The sequence below is a fragment of the Falco peregrinus genome, chromosome 5 (genome assembly GCF_023634155.1).
Source record: "Falco peregrinus isolate bFalPer1 chromosome 5, bFalPer1.pri, whole genome shotgun sequence".
In the NCBI taxonomy this organism is placed as follows: domain Eukaryota; kingdom Metazoa; phylum Chordata; class Aves; order Falconiformes; family Falconidae; genus Falco; species Falco peregrinus.
The window spans coordinates 20,334,799-20,353,505 of NC_073725.1; the positions used below are offsets into that span (position 1 = coordinate 20,334,799).

An 18,707-nucleotide genomic window follows, 5' to 3' on the forward strand; every position below is an offset into this window, starting at 1 on the left:
TGTTAGCTAAAGGGGTTACCTCCTACAGGGAGCATAAGATCTACTTTGATCTGTGTTATTTCATGCGTTACAGCTACAGCTTGATCTTCTAGGAGCTTTAAATGAGCATCTCAGCATGTGTAAAAGCACACTTCATTTTTACTAGTGTAGGGGAGGACACAGAGGCAACCCCCCCAAAACTAAAATGCACTACTGCAAAACAGTTAATGAAGGAAAAACTTTGAAATATTTTTGGACTGTCTGATTGTAAGGAATTCTTTGAAGTACACTGACTAAAAAGGTGAATTTGACTTTTCAGAACCGTAAATGCAGCAAAGATATTACGTAGGTTTCTGTAAACATAATTTTACGAAGATTAAACTAACAAAAGCATCAAGTCCATTCTCTTCGACATCAGGCAAATATTTACAGCCAGGCAAAAAAAATAAGTGTCTTTGAATGGCCTGCTGAGTGGATTTAGTCTGCAGAGCATGGAAATAGGCTTTCACCTCATCTTTCATTAAAACAAACAAAAAAGTAATAGCTCACTTTTGTCTTTTACTATTGCTACATTCCTATACATGCAGGAAGCCGTCATGTCCTGTCACTGTTACCTAAGCACAGATACGTCTCTTACAGCCTGCAGCAGCGGGACTGCACAGGGATTCTCAATGCGGCTGCGAGCTGGCTGGGAAGGGGCTGCGGGAGCTGGTCACTCGCCAATCTGTCACTCCAAGAGCAAATAAGGATTTTGTTGGTGTGGAGGCCTGGCTGGTCCTGCTGCCGCTGCTTGCTCATCTTGCTGCCAGCCAGAGCCTTCCTGCAGTCCCTGCTTACCAACCAGACCCCACCTGAGCGATTGCGCAGGGGGAGCCAGGGCAGCCCTCACCTGCTTTCAGCAGCATCCCGATTACAGCTGTGAACAGGGTGCTGGTGACAATTTATCCCTTTGGTAGGGAAGGGGAAAGAATTTTTTCTGGAGGCTAATACGTAGAGGGAGTGCAGCCCAAGGGATGGTTAGGAGCAGCAGCTTATTGGGATTGCAGTGGTATTTATTTTACATTTATTACTTGGTAAATTGCTATCAAATTACTAATTGCAAACCCTGTCCCAGAAGATTTCTACTTTTTTTCCATCCTAATGCTGTTAATTGAGTAGTACTTGGTCACATCAGCACTGTAGCAGTAGTGCCACAGGAGGACAAAGCTATGGTGTGAAGAGCTGGCTGTATTAACAGTTTTTATTTTTGAAGATCCATTTTGATTTTCTTTAACTGTTCCTTACAGGTTCTAGTTGATTTGCTGTTTTGTTTGGGTTGGGTTTTTTTTGTTCCAAGTTTTTAATTTCAGATAATGTTATGTGATAATGCAAAGGTGGTGTAGAATAGGAAAAGGGGGAGGGAGATGAGTAGGATTGAGAAAGGACTTAAAAGCTGATGGTATAGAGGGCTTAGAAGTACCAAAATAATGATTTGGAAAGTAATTGTATCCAGCCTTCCCAGTATTTATATTATTGCCAGTTTGGGTTGTTGAAGTGTCTTTTTGTCATAGTTTCCAATGGGAAACTATAGTTCCTACGGGAAATAATGGGGAGGAGAGACAGTTGTTCTTTTTGTCCTCCATCGTATTACATCTATTGGCTGATACCAGTTTACTTTGTAAAAAGAATTATTATTCCAGATACAAATTTTGTCAAAATAAGGAAGTACCAGAGTGGGATCCACAGTGGCATCCTGAGGAGAGAAGGGGAGGCAGAGCACAGAGCAGCTCACTCGCAGGCTGGCACACGTGCTGGCTGGCAAACTAGTGTTATCCTGCTCCAGACAGACTTGTGCTCCTCCTTCTGTCCCTCCCAACCCCCGCCAAAATGGGGTTTTATTTTTGGGGGAATAATAGAGGGAAGAGAGCAGCTGGAAGCAGGGATTACTTTTCACAGGATTGCAGAAGCTACAAAACCCTTTGAGGAGGAGGAGAGCAGGTCAAAGCAGCTGCACATAAATCACACAGTAATCCAGATTGAGTAACTGATCAGGCTAAAAAATTGTGGGGAGAAAACCAGTTTACTTTCTCCCATGGTCTGCCTGATCTGCTTCACAGCCTGGCTTACAGCTATGCAAACAGCTGAGCATTGAGAAGCTGCTGTGGCGAAGGGACATGTTGGCTGCTGCAGAAGGGAGCAGTTTCATACTTCCTGCCTTTTCTCCCATGTGATGGTATTTGCTAGTCATTTAGATACATATAGAGTCAGATAAGGAAACCAATCCAGGTGAAAACTGTATTTTTTTCCTTTCTACTAGGCCGTTGTTTAGTTTGATCGAGTTCCCAATCATCTGGGTGGTCATATGAAAATAGTAATGGCAGAAAGAGGAAGGAAATGGAAACCAAGGACTGAGACAGTATAGCAAGCGAGGACAGGATCCTTGCAGCAGATGCTTTCATTCACGTTTGATTAAAATAGTCTTGTGTTATGTTTTTGCCTGTTTATAAACTGGCTTAGTTGACTTGACTGTTGAAATAACAGAGCCTTCCCTGATCCTGGCCTGTTCAGGGAGTCCCATCTCTGGCTTTCTGTCTATGAAGTGATGCAGTTCAAAAACAAATCCAAGGGAAAAATAATTATCCATCTGCATAATGCACCCTGCTACTGAGTTAATTTTTTAGCCTATCAGTTTTCTATAAACATTAAAGGGAAACAGGTTGTTTTGACAACAGTGTAGATTCATGGGTGGTTGTACAGTGAGTTTTGTGTATTTTGTTCATTTTGTTTGCTTTTTAAGAAGTCAGTGAACTGCCATTATTGGAAGTAGGGAGGGGGTCCTATGCTGTTTAGTTGACTCAGGGAATTTTCATGAAACAACAGATCTGTGTGAGATTGCATGGTCACCCAGTATTGGAGAAAAAAATCTCAGTAAGCCAACTGGTGAAATCTGGTCTGTTTCTTTTTGCCATACAATTTAGTCTATGTTTTGGGATATAAAACTGCATTTTCTTTTAGCCAGCAACCTTCTAAAAACACTTGTGTGTGCACCCTGTGTTTATGATGATGTTCAGAGCATTGCAACATCACCAAAGTAGAATGTTCCTTCTATTTTGGGACCCAAAGCAACAGAGCTGTTTTCAGTCAGTCCAAATGCTTATGCTCACAGATGCAGAGAATAAAACAGAAATGATTCATCTGGGATCTTAACACCTTCCAGCTGGTGTTTTATCAGAGGGGAACCTGCATATGTGTACTTGAGAGAGGATTACTGTCATCATATGACCATATCTGAAAGGGACAAAAGAAGATTTAAAAATATTGAATGACTTCTTGCTTCAGATGTCATTCCTGGAAAATGCTCATGTTGATATCTGAATGTCCTGTTTCTGTTGGGTAATGAGATGCAGTGAACACAAAAGACCCTTTGATTTCTCAGCTCAGAAGCTGAGTTGATGCCGTATGGGCTAATGTTGAGAAAAAAAACCTGATAATGTCATCATGTGTATGTGTAGAATTGCTATCTTTATAGATTATCAGACCAAAACAGAAGAAAATTTTGGGGTCCTATCAAGCTTGGTGTTAAACAAAGACTGAAATACTACTTACTTGTTTTGTTCTTTTCCATCAGTGGTTTTGGATTCATATTTTAAAAGCTCAGGGCTGTTCCAACTTGGTGATACTTTTTTTTTTTCTTTCTTTTTTCCATAACCAGAAAAAGCCACTGTCCTCAATAATAAAAGAAGTCTGCGATGGGTAAGTTCTGCCATATAGTATGTACTAGGTACTATAATTTTGAGTTAGAAATATTTTTTTTCTGATGAAAATCTAGATGTCCTTCCTGATTTGCCATTAGTTTCTTATATCTTTTCGTTGTCTTATCCTCAGATTTTGAATTTGCAGTTTATTTTAGATCAATTATTTGCAAGATGAGGTTCCTAACAAAGCAGCTCCATCATGTGGGCGACTCTCATTTGGACTGTTGCCTTTCTGCACAGAAGATGCATTTTATCCACTCTGCACTTGTGGTCCCTGTAGTCCATGGGTTAAGGAACTGAAGCACGGACTGTGACTTTGATTTTTGAGCACTGTGTGTAGTAGTACTGTAAGCTGGTCCAGTTGATATGACTGAATGTTAATCACAAGTACTGCAATTCAAACTAATAATTCGCTAAGATAAATACCTTGCTTTAGTTTTAATAAGTTAATATTTGGGGACAAAAAATGCTGTTTTAAGCAAGTGCTAATACACAGGAGAAACTAGTTTTTATTCATCAAAATGCTGCTGAGTTAAAAAGGTTATATTCTATGTGTAATGTAATATATCAACTTAATACTATATGGTTGGGTATTGTATAAGCTAGCATAAAATCCTGGTGCTGTAAATTTTTTGTGGTCTGTTGTAGTGATTTAGTGATCTTGCTTACTGCAAGCAAAAATTAGGCTTGCTATTTTTATAGATCTGGAATGAATATCAGGTCATTATCAACTTGTTTCTGGAGCACTAAAGTGTCAGTGTAGGGACAAAATAGTTTCTCTTCTTCTGGCTGCACCCACCCTCTCCCCTTCTTTTTATCTTTGCCCTGGAAGGAACATATTTGTTATGTAATTTCTTTCTCGACTATGGTCAAGTTTAGGGCTTTTTTCAGATGTGCAAAGGGAAAATCTCATTTATAGGATTTATTTCTACTGAAGTTTTCCCTTTGTAAGCATGCTTTTGTCTTAAAACTTTGGAACTAATCACTGAAAGCTGTGGAAAAGTATGAGAAATACATGGGAATGATGGGCACTTGTTTGGTAATAGTAAAATTAGGTAAATAGTACTTCTTGAGTTGTTAACATTTCATTTTGTGATTAATTTATTCTCATATTTCTAAGGTGGTCTCTTGCAAATCATGATCAGTTTGCACTGCAGCATGCTGATAGTTCCAATTTCTACATCACGGAGAAGGTAGGTAAATCATTCAATACAGCTCTTGCATAGCCTGTCAAAATGTTTGCCACGATAATTTATTTTAAATTAAAATATATAAAAACCAGAGTATTTTCTGAAATGTGATGCCAATGAGAGGGATGTACTGGGAGACCTGGTTTAATGATTTTGCGCTGATTTCTTCTGTTTGGAAAGGCAAGTAAATTTGAATGTGCCAAGACCTTCACATCTGTTGTGTTTCAGACTTCAGCACTGAGCCCTTCAGCTTTGGTATTTGCACATGTTCGGTGCTTTGCTGAGAAGTGGTGTACGGGAAATTGAAATATGTAAAACACGAAGGGCTCTTTGAAGTCTGAGGAGAACTTGAGTGCATGTCACTTACCTCTTTGGCTGATCAGGCCGAAAGAAGTTTCAGTGACTGTGTAATATTTCCTACTCCTTCCTGTCTGCTGTCTTGTCCTTTCCCAGTTCTGTATGTTATGCTGGCTTATTTTTTTGGTCCACAGATAAAGTGGCAATAGGTGGTTCATGAAGTGATGCGATGATTTCAGCACAGAGTAATGAATTGGCTGTGCCTGTAATAAAAATGCAATGTGTAGTCTAAATAAATGGGACATCCTCATCTGAACAAGACCAAGTAAAACATTCATTCCTAGCTTTACTGATAGAATTGCTGAAAGTACTGAAATTATGAAAAAAATAATAATTTGTTTGGAAGAGTGTACACATTAGTGCTGCAGAGGTACAATTTCTAAGCAATGGGAAAAGAGAGCGATATTCAAAACCAGCTGAGGTCCGTGTGCACATTCCTTAACCTTAGTGGATTTTGAGCTAAATCTGAGTTTAGCTGCATAGATCTAGATGCCTCTGACTTAGAGTGTTATCAGTGTAGTTTGGCTTACTCCTAAGTGGGTCTTTTTGCTTTGTTTTGCATTTTACACTTGTTTAGGATCTGCAAAATACAGCTGAGACACGAACTAACTTTTCTCTTGCTGTAATTTTTCCCCCCACCCAAGAAATAAAGGGAACTTAAGCACAGTTAAGCATTTAGAAAGACTAAATTTAGCAAGGAGCTAGAGCAGTTGCTTATAAGATAGTGCTTTTTTTTCTTACATTTTTTTAAGCAGACCAGTTTCAGTTTTTCATTTAACTGTTTGTCACCCCCGACAACCTTCTCGATGTGTCACAGTTTGGTTTTGGATCTCCCCTTTTTTCCTTGTGCGGTTTTGATCCTTTCTTTTCAAGTTTCAACTGACAGACACTTCAAAGGCCACCACAAGGAAAACTGTTGAAGTAATTACTGGCTGCTGTGTTTTGCCTCCACCCAAATTAAATAGTGAGACTGTTACGCTAATTGCCCTGAATTGTGACACAACATTTTCCAATAAGCCAGACACAACTGAATTTGCCTGTTGGCATTTAAACTCTGATTGTACAGTGAATATTTCCAAGAAGCCACGACTGAGTGAATACTAGGGCTCGTTGAAGGAATTCGTCCTGATACAATTGGAGGAATCTTCCAGGCTTTACCTCTATGTTTGGTGGGGTAGGCTCCTGCAGCTTTGAGAAGGAGGAATGTTTTCTGTTCTACATAAGAGGAAGTCTGATGGCTTTTGGCTGCCTTAAACTTGCAATAAGGGTGGAAAATGATGGTCTTCTGGAACATTTGGGATTGTACTGCAGAGAGGACTTCGAGTTTGTTTATTCCCTACTGAAACTATGCAGAGTGTCTGACTCTGAGTCACATAAATAAGAGAAAAGAGCTCTAAATGCCACCAGTATTACTCAGATGTCTGTGACTTTTATTAGATATTGTTCACTGTTTGTCACTGCTTATTGGATAGTGGCTATAAAGAGAGGCTTATATAGGCCATCACCCCTTCTACGTACTTCCCCTCATTTGTGTGCAGTAGCATGTTGTTGTTTTCTGAATTAAAACACGAAAAACACCAGGTGTGAGGACAAACACTCGCACTTTAATGAAGCTACAACGCTAATTGTTAAAGCCCACATTGCTTAAATCTGCCTCTTACTAGGATGTGAGCAGAGCTCTTTTGCAAACGGTGACAGCTTCTAATAAGTTTTTTTTCACTGCTTTCGAAGATGCATTGTATGTCTGTACATATGCAGAAAACATTATGTATGGGTCATGTTTCTGCAGAGCCTGGGTGACTGCTGATTTATGGCTTTCCAGGTAGAGATTCCTTTTTGAAGTGTCACCACGTTTAAAGTTGCCAGAAAGAAAAGCAATTAATGAATTATTGTACAGAGTAACAAGAAACTTTGAGGTGAAAATGTTACAAATGTGGGATTGTCAACACATGGTTTACAATTATATTTTTGGTTTTGGGTGGCAAACAGCGCATCTGTGTTTTGGTAGTCATATGCAGAACTCTTTATCTTTTGTAGCTGACCTGTATTCCCTGATTATACCATACATAAATAAAAACAACGCCCAAGCAGTTCTGTTTGTTTCTCCCCACGACCCGCCCCCCCCCCCCCCCCGGCTGTATTATTTGGGAAAATGGCTCTACAGAAGTAGCAATAACTCCTTCAGACAGTATAAGGGCAGTCTTATAACAAATCTTGAGTCAGCCAGGGTTTCTACTAGAGATAGGGCTTATCACAGCAGATGCAGTTTGGACCGCTGCCTCTGGGGTTCTGGTTTGGCTATATCTGTGCCCCTGAAAATGCAGTGGAAACTATTAATTATGTATTTTAGTAATTTCTTTAAAAATGGGAGAAATAAAACAGGAGGATATATGAACAAGAAAACGAAGCAGGCATAGTGCCTAAGCTCAAGCCTAGCTGGTGTTTTGATCACAGTGTATTTGATTTTTTAATTACATTAATAGGTGTGTCTCTTGGTTTTTTTAAATGCCTTACTTACACTGGAGGAGCATTTCTTTGGTAGGTCAAACCTCTGAAAGCCTGACTTCTGAATGAGGATCTCATTGTGCTAGACACTATATAACAGAGAATGAAAAAGTCATCTTTGCTTCAATCTGTCCAGGTTGTACCTGAATAAATGCTCGTGCATGTTGAGGCATAAAAAGTCAGGAATGCTATAGCCTGGGTGAGGTCAGGTTTAGAATGGAAAATGCTATGTGAAGAGTAGAAAATGACTGTATAATTTTGTCTGCTATGTGTGTTCCTGGGCTGAAAACCACAGCTTGGATCTCTATCTGCTGTGTTCCTCTGCTGGTGATACTAGGAATTCAGGGACAAGCATGCGAGTGTCTCATGCAGCACGTTGGTGGATATGCCTGGTCCCTTATCATTGCTCACCCTTGGCCTTGTAAACTAGGTCTGGCTGCTATAGATCCATCTGTGCACCTGGCTGCACTGCCCACTGTGGGCTCTGGGTCTGGCAGGGTCATTTTTAGCTCAAACTTGGTCTCTAAAAACAAAAAGGTTGTGAAGGAGCTGGATCATTGTCACTGTTGAGATGACAACGCAGCCTGAAAAATGAGGTTTTTTGGTCACATCTGAAGGTGTGATAAACCACAATGTTTATAACAAGGGGGCCTTGCAGGAGTGTGGGGCTGGGGAAGAGCAGTGTTCAAACTGGCTTCACTGCTAGAGGTAGAATGTGGTGCTTTTAACTCTGCACCCTGAGCAGCTATTGGGAAGAAAAGGCTAACTCACTCTTGCTGAGGGGCTGTGTGAGCCAGCTCCTGGCTATGTTCAGCACACAATGATGATACTGGTGCCATTTTTTAAAATCTTGTTTTTTAAATGTAAGGGCATTTCATTAATCTGTGTGTTGATTGCGGCCCATTTTTATTCAGTCATAAATTTATTGTGTTCGTTTTTTTACATCTGATGCCCTTGAAGACTCCCTGTGTGTTTTTCCTTCTTTCCTGACTCCCACATTTCCCTTTCATTCCTACGGGTCTATTGCATGAAGTGGAGGATAGCAGACACTGAGTTCCCTCCAGTAATTTTGAGAGACTTTTCGTGTTGTTTTGCAAAGGGAGCTGCCCCCACCTTACTTTCGTTGTCATTACTCAGCTCTTTGCTGTGTTGGCAGATGGGACGTCCTTCTACCCCCTGCCTTCCCCAAGCTGGGAACCTGCGTACCAGAGTCCCTGGTGATTGTTTTTTCTCAAAGGTGCTTTTGCTTGTGACCTATTTTTTGCTGAATACAACCTGTAATTGTATATTCATGTGAAATTCCACCATGCCATTGCAGGCTCCCTGCGTGGGAGCGTATGCAAATGACGGGACGGGAAATGAGCCACTAGTAGGGTTGGGGTTTTTTTGAAGTTTTTTCTTTCACGTTTTAGTATTCGTCTGTACTCACTAATTGACTGAATGTCGGTGAGTTCGAAGTAAACATGCTCAATAATGAAAGTTTCTGATTTACTAAAGGACTTGGTGCTTTGTAAGCAGCTGAAAATGGTAAGTAGCATAAAGGCTGGGAACTGGAGAAATGTATCAAGTGCTCTGTTCCTTGTTTGCCATTTTGCATTTCTCTTGGTAATACATTTGTTAGTAGTGCTACATAAATGGCAGATTCCATTCCAGATTGGACCTGGACCAAACTATGCCCGACTTTACCTTTTCTCTGCCACTGATAGGACATGTGGTATTTCCCTTATATTCACATATTTCTTACTATTTTGGGTCATCTGCACAGCCCTGCAGATATTCCTAACAATACGGACAGCACATGGAGCCAGAGCAGCTGTACTTCTGCCTGCTTGATGGATGCTGGTAAAACTGTCTTGCGAGCTCCAGTAAAAAACAGTGGACATGAGTATATTTCTTCAGTGAACAGAAGTAAAACTCGAGTATCTGTACACTAGATCACTTTCAACCCTGCTTCGGCTTCATTCAGGCTGATCTCAAGAACAGTGGTCATCCTTCTCTTATCAAATTAGTCCTAGTTTTTAGGACTCATTTTGTAGGACTTTAGGTTTATGCTAAATTTTCCAAAGAAAATAATTCTGTCCTGTCACCCTGTTAAACTTCCTGACCCCAGCATGAGCAGCTCAGTTCTTCTGCTTGCCTTCTTTTTAAATAGTTAGTATGACAATATCTTCTGTTCAGTTCCTTAGTTCCACATCAAGGCTGATGTGGTGGATCAAGTGGGTTTTTTTAAATAGCTGTATAGATATTTATTTTCTTGATTTTAGTTTGTCATTTTGCCTTGCAAGTAATCACTAGAGAGGAAAGGCTCTGAAATGGTTTGTCTTTGTTTCAGCGCTTGAAGATAGGTACAGTATACCACAGGTGCAGTGTGATTGTTTGGGTTCAGCTGATAGCAAACAGTTCTTTCAAGATATGGCTGACAGAAAAATGCTCTTTAAATTATCTTCATACTTAAAGAACAACCTATTCAGATGGGTATTTTTACAAGGTGCAGTGAACAGACACCATAGCTCAGTGCTGAAAGGGGATGGTTCTGATTTCTTCTCCCCTGCCCCAAGAGATCCTGCCACTTCATTTCTGCTGGCTATGGCATTTTTTTTATATTTTTTTTTTTGGACAATTTTTGGAGGTGGTGGCAAGGGAGGGGGAATAATGTGCCACTTTAATTAAATTTGCTTAAGAAAAAAGTCTGCCTGATCTGATGTAAGGGTGAAGCAGAACCTTTGAATCGTGTCCAGGAATGGGCTGCAGAGAAGGAAGAAGTTAAAGGAAGGGCAGAAAAAGGAATGAAACTTTGCTCTTCATAACAGCTGTGAGCCGTTATGTCCCTCACTTGCTCTTGGAACTGGTTTAGGCTGATGTGGAATGAACTTGATGGCAAATTACGACTGTAGTCAGAAAGGAGAAGGGATGTTTTACCTACAGTCCCTCTGTATCTGTGAGGAAGGGTGCAGGCAAGGGAGTACGAGTAGGATGTATATGTTAGAGAAGCACAGGTATGTGCAGGCTTCCTCTTAAACAAGCCTTAGTGTGGCTCCAAACGTGGTGCTTGCAAAATGAGCTGGCCAGCTTTCCTGATTTTACTTACAATGCTTATGTCTGTCTTTTACCTTACAAACTGGGCAAAACCCAAAATGATAAAATTTTTGGCTGGTTTAGTTCCCTTGTTGATTCATCAACTAGTTATGCAACTGTTTATGCCACATAAAAACAGTAGTAGGAATGAGCAAGAGACTGAAAAGCAAGACTCTGCTTTATGGTAGCAAAGCTTTGCTTTGATTTGGCAAAAGTGACTGCAAACTGCAATCTTGGCTTGGGTCTAAAGCTATTTCTCTTAGTAGCAGCATCTGCTTAAGGAGCTACTCCTCCTGTGCTGACCCCTCCTTGGTGCTGTGGGTGAATGTGTTGGGTGAACTGCATGGAAGAGCTGACTTCAAATTGACAGTCTTTATTTGGTTTTTTTGTGTGTCCGTACCAGTTCCCTGTTCTGATTTCCCCACATGATCTCAACAACAAGAGTATGATCCCAGCTAAGTCTGTCACTTCCTGATGTTTATGTTGCAGGGTGCAGCTGTTATGTTCCAGCTTATCAGAGGATGATGGGGCTGCTTGTTATCTGCCTGCTCCTTTCGTGTTACTGGTACAACTCAACTGTCTGTGTGGTTGCTTGAATTGGGGAACTGATCCAGGTTAAAAATAACTTGTCTGTAACTATAACCTACAGTGTAATACCACTCTTGCTCTGCAGAGCAAGTGGTTCCTGATAATGTCCCTGTAGATCACGCCACCTGAAGATGAGTAAATCATGCAAAGTACAGACTTTTTCTTAGGATGTGGTTTAAGTGTCATTGAATTTGGTATTACTGTGGGTTGCTGGAGAAAAAGGTAGTTGAGCTTTCTTTTCCCCTCTGTTGCTTCATTCCCTTTGCCCCACTAGCATCCTAGTGACTACTGCTAGAAGGCGAGTTGCTTCTAGTCAAGGATCTGACAAAAGAAAACTCTGGATTTTTTTTTCCCCTTTTTATGTGAATGAAGGGGAGAGGAAGAAGTAATTTTTTAAGGTTAGGTGGCTGACTGTGTTGCTGCATGTTAGTAGATCTGATGTAAGGAAAGTGTTAGGAGCCCACACGCTGCTAGAAGGATATATGCAGAATTGTGCCTCTTGTGGGCTGTGGAGTTGCACTGGATTAGGTATACCGTGAAACTGTACCACTGGTGTAATTTGGTTTATTTACTGGCCTCTGTCATCTTTGAATAAGGGTAGATAAACAGCATGCAGAAAACCCCCTCTTTTTAGAAACTCCAGCTATACTTACCAACACTTAATTTTTTAAGGAAAATGCTTTCAACAAATTCTAATGTGAAAAACTAGAAGACATTCTCCCTGTCTCCAGCAGCTTCCCAGAAAAGGAATTCTATTACAAGATTAATTGCCTCAGTATTTCTTCTAAAACAGTACCGTATTTCTTAGCTCTCATCAAAGTTTTTGGTGACTAAAAATTAACTTAAGAAATCTCCTACCAGGTCAGCCAAATGTTATATCTAATTTCATAGTCTATCTCCAGTTGTAACAGTAGCAAATGCCATTCGGGGTTGTGATGAGATGATGCTTTTCATTCTCTTCGTGCTTCCTCAGCATTTACATTCATCGTACTACAGGTGTTAGAGGCTAAATCTACACTTAGTCCATTTAATATTCCATATAAAGGCCATGAAATTCTTTCATCTCTTCTTGAACCTGCTGATACTGCCTGCTTTCACAACCTGTTGTGACAGCAAGCTCAAGTAGTTCACTGCCTGCTGAATGAAGAGGTATAGTCTTCATATCTGCCTTAAACCAATCCCTTACTGTTTTCATCCAGCAATCCCTAGTTCTCGTACTGCAGGATTTGATTAACAGCAGTTCTGCCTTCAGCTTGTCCCCTGCATTCCCTCCTGTGGCCTTTGTCCCTCCAAACTGAGAAGACCTTGCCTTGTGAGGCAGCTGCTCAATCCCACTGAGCATTTCCTTTGCCTTTCTCTGCATTTTCCCTGACACTACTGTGTCCTCCTTAAGGTGTGAAGATCAGAACTGCACACAGTGCCCTGTGTATGGGTGCTTCAAGTTCTTGGGTGGTGGCAAAACGATGCCTCTGACTAGTTCACAGTACCACTTCTGACAGCACCCAGTGTTTACTGACTGCTGTAGCATATTGAATCGGTGCTTTAAGGGAGATCGGCCAACAAGAACTTTGCTTGTCTTTCCTGAGTTGTTGACTTAAAAGTGAACATATTATGTTAATATGTTGTCCTTATTTACTACTTGCCCAAACTCATCCTTACAAAAATGTTATGGAGTCACCAGCTTAAAGTGTGTTTCATAGCTCTAATTTTTTGTTGTGTCACTTTGGAGGAAGATGTAATAGAATAATAGTAGTATTGAAATAGGAAAGAATCTATTACTTAGCAATATAAACACATGAAGAATTTTAGATTTCTTGGCTGTTACTCTTCAGCCTAGTTAGCGAAGTCTGAAGGAAGCTGTTTGGTCAAAGTTAAAGAATAGTGCCGAGTAAGCTATAACCATGGGAACCAATGCTTCTATGTCTTCCTCAAATATGTTGAGAAAACATTCCATTCCAACCAGTTACAGTGAGCTGAATCCTGAGGCATTTTACTCAGTATAACAGATTATTAAAATGAGAAAACAAATGCACGGCAAAAATAAATTGATACGTTTTCTGAAGTGTCTTTCCAGCAAAGCTCTGAATAAATGGCTTGACTATTTTGATAGGATTTTTTTGAAAACAAATTCATGTACCTTCATCCCTCTGTGTGGTTTGGTGGACTCTGTTAATGCTTGAGGGCAAGTCTATGCAAGTCTCCTGCATGTGTTTTGGGCAAAGTAGCCTATGGCATAGTAAAGGCAGAGCTTTGAGAAGGAACAGAATCTGGTGGCAGGTAACATAGGTTCATGTTGCTGCAGCTGGTGGAGCTGGAAGTCAGAGGCCCTAGGACCTGAACACAAGGCAAACTGTCCAGGTATACTTTACTTCCTGCTGTGCCTTGTGGTTTGTGTGTTTTCATGTCTGTCTGAAAACTCAGCTTGGAAAGCGTCATGAGGCAATATGATGCTTGGAAATACTATCTACTCAATTAGAATAAAATAATCTTGTGAGTGTAGGCTCTTGTTAGATATAATACTGCAATTGTGGCTTATTTGTATCCATAATATAACTGCTGTTTAGTCCTAGATAACATTTATAACAAATCCATTTACTTGTTAGGATTTTTTTGGGGGATGGGGTGGGGGTGTGGGGGTTAATAGTACTGTTTTTACCAGTTCCCTCACTGCCCAGGAACAAGCTTTCTGATATAGATCAACAGGATGAACAATCCCTACAAACTTGATGTACACTTGAGAAACAGATCAGAACTAGCTTGGAAGGGTTTTTTGTTGTTTTTTTGTCTTGTTCATGTGGTTACCTCCCTATAGGTGGTGGTGAGCCCTGTCCTGAACAGTTGTGGTGGTGGTGCTCACCAGTATGATTGCCAAAACCAGGCTGCCACAATGATGTTCTGTTATCCTGGAAAAGAAATCCACAGGATGTTGTCCTTAATACTAAGCAGATTAACTGTGTGTAAATGTTGCAATTGAAATTAACTGGCATACTGACTACTGCATCACCCAGTTAATGTAGGAAATCCTCTTGGCTTAATTGTACGCTTACATGCGGTTTCTTGGTAGGTGCTTAAGTCATAATTTAGAATGGATAAGCAAAATTGGATTTTTGTATTGGGGGACAGCTAACCCTTTTCGAGTTTTGGCTAGCCTGCTGGTGTTAGAGGCTTGATGCTTTGAATACTTTCAGAGAGGAGGTGCAGGCAGTTTTCCTTTAAGCCTTTGTCTAAATCAGGAGTTGAAGACAAGCTTTCTATCTCTTGTGGTAACAGTGACTGAATTTATAGTACAGGGCAGACTTTGGCACTTTGCACCAAGCCAGGCATGATGAAAGGTCCTTGGGCTTCATGTGCTGTGGGCTCTGACAAACGTTGCAACTTCGAGTCTGAAAGCCTTGGTGTTTCAGACTTGGCTTGATAAATAAACAGAAAGACCCCAATGAAAATTTCTGGTGATGCTTTTATGTACTTTGTGTGTTCTTTTTTCTGTTTTATATATAACCTGCTGACATACAGTCACTGGAGAACAGTGCTTCTCTTGTTTATCCATTGCAATAGCTGAACTTCAACCAGGTTATGGCTTCCTTTTTTCCACTTGTTCTGACATTCTTCTCACTATAGAGAAATAATTTTTAGCAAGATAGATATTGATAAAAGATCTAGACAAGATCACATGCTAGATTGTTTGTAGATTCAATCTATGCAATCTGTAAGTGTCCTTATTTAATTAGAGTTTTATTTTTTATCTGCATGCCTGACACTGTAGAGAGTATGTCAGGTTAAGATCAGCTTTTTATGTGTTAGGGTTTTATGTACTTTAGCTTTTTATGTGTTTAGGGTTGTGACAAAATTACTGTTAATTGAACAAACTGCGGAGCGTGGCTTCAGCCCGAAGCAACTGCGAAATAATGTAATTTGGGCTGTGGCTGGCAGCTTGTTGCTTCCAAAAAGGGAAGGTGTAATTTCTCCTCACAGTTTCCCTGTTCTGTTCCCCACCACTGCTTCCCTGCTCCCAGAGATGTGATTCCACCATCTTTCTTGGGTTTGCACTGGTGCTGAACCCTTGCAGAGCTTGCTTCTGTTTATTAACCTGACGGAAAACTCCTCTCTTTCCTACCGGGGCTAATTTCTGCGAGTTTAGTGAGGCTGACCTACAAACAGGTCTGTCCAGTGCCAGAGCTGGTGGGAGGTGGGAGGGAAATAGTACTCTTTGGAGTACTGTTTGGAAACTCCTCAAGCCTCCTGAGACCACTGCGTAGCCTCCTCGCCCAATGCCTAGTACCTCATGTTTGCAGTGAACTAAAAGTGTTTGCAGAGATGATTATTGTGGCCCAGATGAAGTGACTTAACTTCTGAAACTGCAAACTCATTTCTACATCTGATTTTGTAGTTCATGTTAATTAGAGCAGGAAACATGAGAAACTTTAAGCTGAAAGTTTTGTTGCTGAAAAAATAAGCCTCTGTGTGTGCTCTTACTTATGTTTAAGAACAGTCTATTTACTTCGCTCCAATATTTTCATATAGGTTATTGGTGAACTTCTGAATGTGACTGGTACAGTTGAAGTTGTTTAAGTGTTGTCGGATTCCCTAACTGTTTTTAGTATTTTTGCATGCTGGGATTTGCTGCGTTACAAGTAAAGCTGATGGAACCCTGTGTGTATGTGTGCATGCACATACCCTGGCCTAACACAGTTGAGGGCCAGTGGCTTAGTCTAAACTGTCGATGGAGGTAAATTTAGCCTATGCTGACTGTCTGTCCTAAAGCAATTACTTTTATTCAGTTCCACAAATCCAGAAGGCAGGAACAGTTTAAGCCACCACAACTGTTTGCAAAGTGAGTTTGTTTCAACACTGATTTAGATTAAACCACTCAAATGCACTATTGCCACTTCATACAGATTCCTTAGACGTGATGAAACATAGCTGGGTCTGGTGCTGTTTTACTACAAGAGGAGAAAATCTGGCACTTTGTTAGCGCTGTGGGAAGTCACCCTCTATTTAGCTGCTCACCCTTTTTTGCCCCTCTCTTGAGTATAGCCTGGCTGGCCTCCCTGGGGCTGTTCTGGCAGGAGGAGGCTGCTGAAGGCTGAGATGAGTTAACTGCATATATAAGGAAAGACCGTAAAAAAACTTTCTCCCATGTACCCCTTGTGTTGGCTGGCACTTCATTTATTTCAGTTAGAGTGAAGAAGTCTTTGTGGGTGGAGAGTGATCTTGTAGGTAGCTAGAACCAATCCCACAGATGACTTGGATACCGAGAAAGAGACAATGTACTGGAGTTTTATTTTGGGACTACTTGACCTGGTTTCAGGCAAAATTTATCCTGTTTTTAGCATTTTGGATTTGAGAAGTTTCAGAATGGGAGCAACAAAGATGAAATGAATTTGGGAGAAATTGCCTGAGAAGAAATACTCTCTCTTTCTCTCTTTTTTTCCTGGGCTAAACACCAGTCTGCAGAAAGCTTGCAATGTGATCCTCAGAACAAAATTAGCTCTTCTCTCTCAAACTGTTAGGGATTCCTCCAGTTTCTTTGACAAATTAGGGTATTGGTCCATGAACAAGCTATTGAACCATGGATGAAATTGTGACTGTGCATTGTGCTGTGCACAGTCAGCACCTGTTAGTATCTTCGTCGTGCCAGGGACTGTAGTCTCAACCTGTGGTGAACAGGAGGTAGCTTGTTGAAAGAGGGGCAGGGTCCCCTATGCTTACCACAGGGGAAAACCATGAACATGGGCATTGACCACAAAGTTGTGAGGATACTGTAAGTGTACACCATAGCTTATGTCATAGTAGCTTTTTCGTCTATCTGTAGCTTTAGTTTAATTGAACACACTATGTGAGCTTAACCAAAAAAAAAAAAATGTTTAATGCTTACCTCTCCGGGTAAGGAGAATGACTTATGACACGTTTGAACCTTACTTACTGTTAACAGTGATGGTTGATTTTTTGTTTTGGTTTGGTTTTTTTTTTTCTTACTTTGAGGGAGAATGCAAAGTCTTGGTGGCAGAGCTCAGTGGGTTGGTTCCAGTGGTTTAAGTCAGCATGTTCTTGTTATAGAAAATGGAAAGCCAGCGGGATAAATTTTAAATACTGCAGATGTTTAATGACAGGTTTCAGCAAACTTACGAACTCCTCAACTATTTAGCACAATACCAGAGCCAGACACCATAGACAGTATATTTCAAAGAAATATTTAGAAGTTGCCAGTGGAAGCTAAACTTTGAAAAACATGAAGTCATTCTTGAAAGGGTTCAGATTTGTTAAATAAAATGTGAACCTATTTCTTGAAGCTAATGTTAGTGTATCTTCGTGGGGAAAACACTGTATAGGTGTTAGCTTGCATGAAAGAGGGAAGCTTTTGCATGCAGGCAGGGGAAGGTACTGTTGCTGGTTTAGTATGTCATTCTGCTCAATGCATATTTCATCTTTGAGTCTTAAATAACACCTTTTGGATTTTTCTCTTTCAGAATCGTAATGAAATAAAAAATGGAGCGATCCTTCGATTAACAACATCTCCAGTGAGTTACTGTTCTGTTCTTCTCTCCATGCAAAATGAAAATTTGATTAGTAAATCATTGTGAACGGACACATGTATTTTTAAGTTTTAGCCACACTGTATCCCACAATCCTCCTGCCAAGGAGGGTGATGGAGTGGTCACAAGATGACTGCATGTGGTCTTTTTTTGAGTTATGGGGACAGGGCTGGTACCTCTGAGTGACATTTAGTGATAGTATTGGCACAACCGGGTGTTTTTTGCATCTCACTTCTCTCCAACTGGGAACAGCTTTCATGTCCAAAATGCCTCTGCTTCCCTACCGGCATTGCAGCCTCACTCAAGTTGCTCTTTTTCTGCCCCAGAGCTCAGAGCCAAGAGAAGAGGCTGGGAGTCGAATCACAGAGAGCTCTGCTGGGCAGCTCAGGTCAGAGCTTTTCTGCTCTCTGAGTTTCTGTTGAGTGAGCAGCAACTGTAAAGCTGAGATTTTACTGTCTTCATTTTATTTTTTTTCAACACCACCTCCTTGCCAGCTACTCCAAAAGCACAGCAGAGTTGCTGGTTGCCTTGTAATGGCCTGTTTTCCTGCTGAGTTGAGCAGTACTGTTGCCACATGCTGAAAGCCACTATTAGTCCCTGAAGATGTATGTCTAAGGCAGCAGCAATCCCATTTCCTTGCTGACAAATGTAGTGTGCCATTAAAATGGTTTACCTCTTTTATGGTGGTGTTCTAACTTCTGCAGATTCAAAGCATTCTTATGGCCAAACTCTGCCACCCTGTACTG

General features: G+C 40.7%; 1 protein-coding gene across 4 annotated transcripts in view; it reads left to right on the top strand.

The window, feature by feature from the left end:
* The window catches only part of ELMO1 (engulfment and cell motility 1), a 311,529-nt gene that overhangs the window by 57,779 nt on the left and 235,043 nt on the right, over positions 1–18,707 (top strand). For 3 of the 4 annotated variants that reach the window (XM_055803695.1, XM_055803694.1, XM_027793626.2), the window contains 3 exons: positions 3,671–3,711; positions 4,834–4,906; positions 17,896–17,946. In XM_055803695.1, the coding sequence (XP_055659670.1) occupies positions 3,671–3,711; positions 4,834–4,906; positions 17,896–17,946 (165 nt within the window). The remainder of the gene's footprint in view (positions 1–3,670; positions 3,712–4,833; positions 4,907–17,895; positions 17,947–18,707) is intronic. The other variant, XM_055803697.1, reaches the window with a different exon arrangement.